The sequence below is a fragment of the Apaloderma vittatum genome, unplaced genomic scaffold (assembly GCF_000703405.1).
Source record: "Apaloderma vittatum isolate BGI_N311 unplaced genomic scaffold, ASM70340v1 scaffold12561, whole genome shotgun sequence".
In the NCBI taxonomy this organism is placed as follows: Eukaryota; Metazoa; Chordata; class Aves; order Trogoniformes; family Trogonidae; genus Apaloderma; species Apaloderma vittatum.
In genome coordinates, this window is record NW_009700842.1 from 1 (window position 1) to 6249 (window position 6249).

Here is a 6249-nt window from a genome sequence, read left to right on the forward strand (position 1 = left end):
CCGCGGGGAGCCCGCGCACCGCGCCCTCTGTGACTGCGTTTTTAATGGTATCGTAAGAGTTTATTAAACTGGAGTTGCAATAACCTGTAAGTAGTGTCCCTGAACTTCAGCTGCACCCGGCTGCTTCCAATTTTGTACCTTTTTTTTTTTTTCCAACAGTGATCCTATGAATTCCAAAATGAAACAGAAACTGACTGTGGAAAAACCATCGGGATCTTTGCAGGTAGAGGCTTTGAAGTTTTAGAGGTAGAATAGGGGAGAAAATAAGGAGTGGGGAATAGGCTTGATAAATTTCACCTTCTATCTCCAACACAGAATTTTTTTTTCTTCCAATGTGTGTGCTCGATTCTGGGGCAACAGTCCATCTGACACAAGTCTGTACCCACCGAAGGAATGCAAAGGGATCTTGCAGTCTGCTTCCACCTGGCTTATGTCCTCTTGGCTTGAGTAACCTCCTGGCAAGCAGTCTGACTTGAGAACACTCTGTGCTGCTTGGCCATATGTGCTTATAAGTACTTTTCCCTCATTACTCAGTGAGTTACTCTGACACTGAGCTTGCTGTCTTTCCGTGTGATTTTTTTTTTTTTTTTTAAGGTGCTAGCTATCTTCCTTAGTTCAGTTATTGATTCAGTCTGGCTGCTTAGGGGTAACAGAGTAGGTTCTGTAGTCTGTCCTTTATAGGATGTTTAACCTGTTAAATCTGTCTTGAGTTGAACATGCTTTAACTGAAATACTTAGGCAGGCAGTTCTCCTGAAGTCACCCAACTGAACCATAGTTGCCTTGGAATTGGTGGGAATGCTGAAAGGATTGACGTTTTTAAGAGGTGACTAATAAGTTACTGAAGTTTATACGTATTCTAGTCTTCTTACAAGGTCCTTTTGTTAAACCTGTTAATGTAGGTTCTAATGAGCATTGTGCAAATACCATACAAAATAGAGGCTAGTAGCCCTCTATCATGAGGGCGAGAGTGATTATAACCAGAATTGCTGGTGTTAATGAAAACTACCAATGGCTAAGTCTGAATTACACACATGGTAATCTTGTCCTATAGTAACTCTAAGGTATAAATTTCTCAGCGTGGCTGTTTGCACTTTCAAGCGGTTAACTCGAGTATTGGTCAATAATTTCTTGGCAGAGTATACTTAACTCTAACCTTCAATAGCAGCAAGTGATGTCTGACACACAGTGTGATTCTTGTTCCCACAGCAGTTAGTGTTTGTCCTTTAGTTCAACAGTAGGATAATTGGTGGCAGAAACTACCGTGGGAAAGGCGAACTCTTGTCATATGCAGTACGGTGTGATTCGGTAACTTTCTCACGCTGGTGTGGCATTGTATTCTGGCTATTCTTGCTTCGTTGTCTGCCACTGTTTGCTATCCCATGGTGGCAGTGTAACCAACCCAATGGGAAAGCTTTAATGCAGGAAACAGGTATTTATGCATGACAGGAAAGGTGATAAACATACTGTTTATAGAAAACAATAGTCTCTTTGGATCCAGGTGAGGAAGCTTTAGGTCCATTTTGATGGATAATTGAAGCAACACTTCTATTTAAATGAATGCCACTTGAGGGTGTGTTCATGGGTAACAAAACCAAGTGCTGCCTGAAGTGATATATAGGGGCTTTAGCACATAAACTTGCAATTGCACTCACCGTTTGTCTCCCAAAGTCTCATACTGCTGTTCTCAAATACAACTTTGAGAGCCTTAGATAAACTTTGTGAATGACTATGCTGTAACTGGTCTTCAAATGTAGTTGGAGCATTTCTGCTATAAGACCTGTTCAGGTCCCTTTCTGAAGGGTAGGGGTTTTCTAAGAGGCATGAGCGTAGCTTCATGTGGATAAGATCCATCCTGTGCTACAGATAACTCAGATCTTTGTGCAAGCCTTAACGTAGACTAAAGTATCACCTTTTTGTCTTGAAAAGGTGAACAGTGGGTTACCTTAACAGAAGCATGACAAGTTCCTAAGTTTGAGTTCATGTAGTGAAGAGTGGCAACCATCTGAAACCATATTTGTCTTTTAGAAGTACCTCACAGACACCACATGCGGTGCTGCCCCAAGACGGACTCTTAAAATGATTCAGCCCTCAGCCACAGGTTGCCTGGTTGGCAGACGTAATGAGGTATGAATTAAAAGATAACCTTTAGATGTGTGATTATTTCTACTCATAGTGAGATGCTTTTCAGCTTTTAACTGAACACTAATATATCTGAAAAAACACAATCTGCGAACTAGTGTGACACAACTCAAGCTTACTATTATTTGGGTAATAAATGCTAAAAGCTAGCAATTTCTGAAGACTCAAGGAAAATGCTTGATTTTTTTTTTTTTGTTAAAGCTATAGATAACAAGGAAGATGCTTGTAAACAAGAACTATAATAGGAAGAAAGTGGGGATTATAAGGACTCATTTGCAGTCATGAGTGAGCAACATACTGTATTTTTTAGAAGGCTGACATGTTGCTCTCAAGTTAAACCTGTCTGTTTTATGCAGAAGAAATCTTCAGTCAAAGGGAAGCTCTGGAATAGCAAGCTCACCCCAAAGACTTGTAAAGCTGAGGTGTCTGTGGACAAGGACCAAGAAAATAAGGGTGTGAATGATGTTGTTCAACCTGTAGATCTCATGATAGAAGGTAATTCCTGATTTTCTTTTTTATGCACTTAAAATGCTGTGCTGCTATTGGAATATAACTTGAAACGTGGTTCCTTTGCTGGTTAAATAAGGGCTTTGTGGTTTGGGTTTTTTGGTGGTTTTTTTTTTTGTAATGCCTAGCAGGAGTTCATGATACTTTTCCTCTATATTAAGTGTAGTATAGAATGTTTAAGTATGAGTTTATGGAAATCAGTAGCTGAGAGCCCCTGTGATTACGCTGAAGTGAAAGCCTTGGCAAAGTTTTGGCATCGTGTGCTGCATGTGCAGTTTCTCAGAACCATTAAACCCACTGTGGACAGTGGTTATGACTTCTGCCTTCCATGAAGTACGCAGTAAGACTGACACTTGCAGATGTGACAATCTTGCAAAGCCTGCTGCCATGCTTGAGGCAGCTTCTTGAAGGCTTTGCCTCTATAGCCATTAATACAGTATTTTCTGTAAGCTTATGTCTCTAGTTGTACACCTAAAACTAGTCTCTGTGAAAAGACTCTGTGGAGTGAGTTCTTGTTACCAGAGTTTCTAGAGCACTTGTATACAAGTTAGATAACCTAAGGTGGTCTCACGACTTCAGGCTAGCACAGACTTACTGTAGCTTCTTACTTCAGGAAGCCCTTCATCTCGGTATTGGAAAGAAGTGGCTGAAGAACGGAGGAAGGCTCTGTATGAAGTGCTTCAAGAAAATGAAAAGGTAGCTAGTGAAAGATAATTAACTTTTTTTTACCACTGGCTGTTGTCTTGCTGTTCTAACACTTGGTTGTTCGAATGCAGTTGCACAAAGAAATCGAACAGAAGGATGGTGAAATTGCCCGCCTAAAAGAAGAAAATGAAGAGCTAATGTCCCTCGCTGAACATGTGCATTATATGACCAGCATGATTGAGGTACTAATGTAGTTGGAAACTTCTCTGCAGTTCCTCAGCATTCAAGTTCACTTATTACTTGAAAGCTGCTCATTTCTGAGGCTTTAAATGAGCCTTAAGTGATACATCAGACAAAAGGAAGCCTCAAAAGCCGCCTTATAGTCCTATTTTTCTTCTTTGGGTCAGGTTAGGTGAGGAACTTGTAGTTTGATCATCAAGTGCTAGAAACTGCTGGGTCTTCTAGTTCATATAGACTTAATGTAGTTTCATTATCTGATTAAAAATTATGAACTTAATCTGTTGTATGGTAATGTTTCAAAAATTAAACCTATGTAGTACTGTAGTAATATTTAACTGGAGAAGTTGTTTCCCATATTTTAAGTTGCCTAAGATAAAACTTGTCCTACCGAAGAACCTAAGGAAAACTTCAACAGGTCAACAAAGCAGATGCAGTCTGTGAGTCAGAGGTAGTAATTTGAGTCAAACTTGGATGTCTAAGGTTTTTGTGACTGAGGAATGGTTTAATTATAGCAACAGTACCTAAATGAAGATAATTAGTTTAATTCAATATGCAGTCTAATTTCACTGGCTGTTAAGTAGAAAAAATATTAAGTTCACTGTCTTATTTTTCTTTCTAGAGGCTAACTGGGCAAGCACCTGATGATCTGGAGACCCTGAAGAGTCTGGCTCTAGAGGAATCCAAACAAGAAAATGAAGAGCTTAACTGTGGAGATGCTGCAGACAGCACTTCTGAAGAAGAGCCATCACAAGTCTTATGTGGCTTACAGGAGAGTATATTAGATCTGGCTTCAAAGGAAGAAAATCATTTGCAACTGGAATGACAACTTTTACATAGGCTTATGTGTGTGGCTTTTAATTGCAGACTTCCTCTTGAAAGGATATACCACGTCTTCTCAGGTGTAGAAACTCTTGTGGAAGCATTACAGATGTTGTTTTTTAACTGGAATTATGTAGCAGTGGGAGTATCTGGATACTATGTAGAAATCTTGCTACAGGCTGCACTTAGTTGCTTGTATAAAATGCAAATACTGTGTATTTCAAACTCTTCTGTAAATATTGTATCAGTTGGTCTGACTTGAAATGCAAAAGTTGATGAATAAATTTTTGCCTTACCAAAACAGCCTCTTATCTGAGTGGGGAGTGGCTAGTTCAAGGTTTCTAAGTCAGTTGTGCAGCTACTGTAGATGAAAGGCTTGAAGTTTTTTTAGAGAGTGCATGGGCAGTTTTTAACTCCATGGATTTGCAGAATTCTGGAGAACAGTGCTTTTTGTGGACAGGGAAAGCCAAATAAAATTTGTGTGCTGTTAGTGAGGCTTCAGAAAGTGAAGAATGGGTAGTAAGAGTCAAGATCTAAAGTTCAGTTAGATTTATGCTCTTTAGGGTTTTTAAGGCAGCTTTTTCCAAGACGTATAGATGAGACCTTGAGTAGGAAGTATTAGTCTCATTTATTGGCTTGTAAAGAAAAGCTGCTGAGCTCCTGCTCCAACCAGCAGCTGTAGTGAAAATTATTTTGATACAGCAGCTTATACTTTAGGGCTGTGAAAGGAAACTCAATGTCTGTTTTCAAAGTACTGCTCTCCTATTTACAGAGATATGAGGCACCTTTTTACCAAGAGAGTAATGTTCTGAAGTCTTTATAAGAATAAAAAGTACCCTGAACATCTTATCGGGTGTCCATGTGGAGGGAGGAAAAGGGGAATGCTTGCAGTTGAAAGCCCTGAGGTGAAAGGGGAGACGAAGTAGAATAGAGATTTTCCAGCCCTAAGTGAACTCAACAGTTGTTAACAAGGTCTTCCAAAAAGATAGGCTTTCAAAGATGGTGGCTGTTGCAGTATCTTGTGAAGAGCTTTGAGTGGCTTTCAGGAGATGGAGATGATCAGGGCGATTCTGGTTTATGGCTCTGTCAGGCCTTGCTGGAATGGCTCCTTCAGGGTGTGTGGGAACATGTCTATGGAGCTATCAGACTGGCACCTTTGCACTCCCACACTTTATCTTTCTCTGGATGTCAGTAAGTTAGCAGATGTTTCACAACTGAAATCAGAGGATGCTTTTGGACATTATCCTTGTCATCACAGGGCAGAAATGGTGACAAAGGTGTGTCCTGGGGCTAATGCTGTGTTTAAGACAAACAACTGGATGCTGGTTAACTGCTTTGCAGAGTAACCTTGGTTTTCTGTACAAAAGAAAGAGATAATATTGTCAAGTGACTTAAACCTCTACTGTATTAGATTCTAAGCATCATGTCAAAGTAGTTCTTCAATAGTAAATAAGGAAACCATATTTAATTTGTTATAACAGTCCTTATGCAGTGCAGCTCAGTTATTCGTTAGGTCACTTTTCAGAGGTGGCTTTATTTTTAAACACCAGGAATACTTTGTATTTTTTGAGGCTGCAGAAGGGAAGAAAATGCTGTTGCATAGTTAACTGGCCAGGCAGATCAATCCAACTTGAGAGTAAATGCAACTTTTTTCCACTGTTTCTCCTCCTGCTCTGTGAACTCTTGTAATAGAGGTGCTGTTGTTAGAACAAACAACTGCCAGAAGGTAAGAAATTCAAAATTTGCATGCATTATCTGCATCTGGCTCTTCCTTCTTTTCATCAAGATGTCAAAGAAGAATGCTTATTGGGTTTAAATGTTTTGCTTTTTCTCAACTGGGTTTATTTAAACAACAAAGGCAAGACTGTCCTTCTGTGAATTGGTTTGTGTACAAAATC

General features: G+C 39.7%; 1 protein-coding gene across 1 annotated transcript; it reads left to right on the forward strand.

The window, feature by feature from the left end:
- Positions 1 to 166: 166 nt before the first annotated feature.
- On the forward strand, positions 167 to 4355 carry GMNN (geminin, DNA replication inhibitor). The gene is made up of 6 exons (XM_009878901.1): positions 167 to 223; positions 2027 to 2125; positions 2497 to 2635; positions 3261 to 3343; positions 3424 to 3534; positions 4152 to 4355. The coding sequence occupies exons 1-6, from the start codon at positions 167 to 169 to the stop codon at positions 4353 to 4355; spliced, it is 693 nt and encodes a 230-aa protein (XP_009877203.1).
- Positions 4356 to 6249: the final 1894 nt, after the last annotated feature.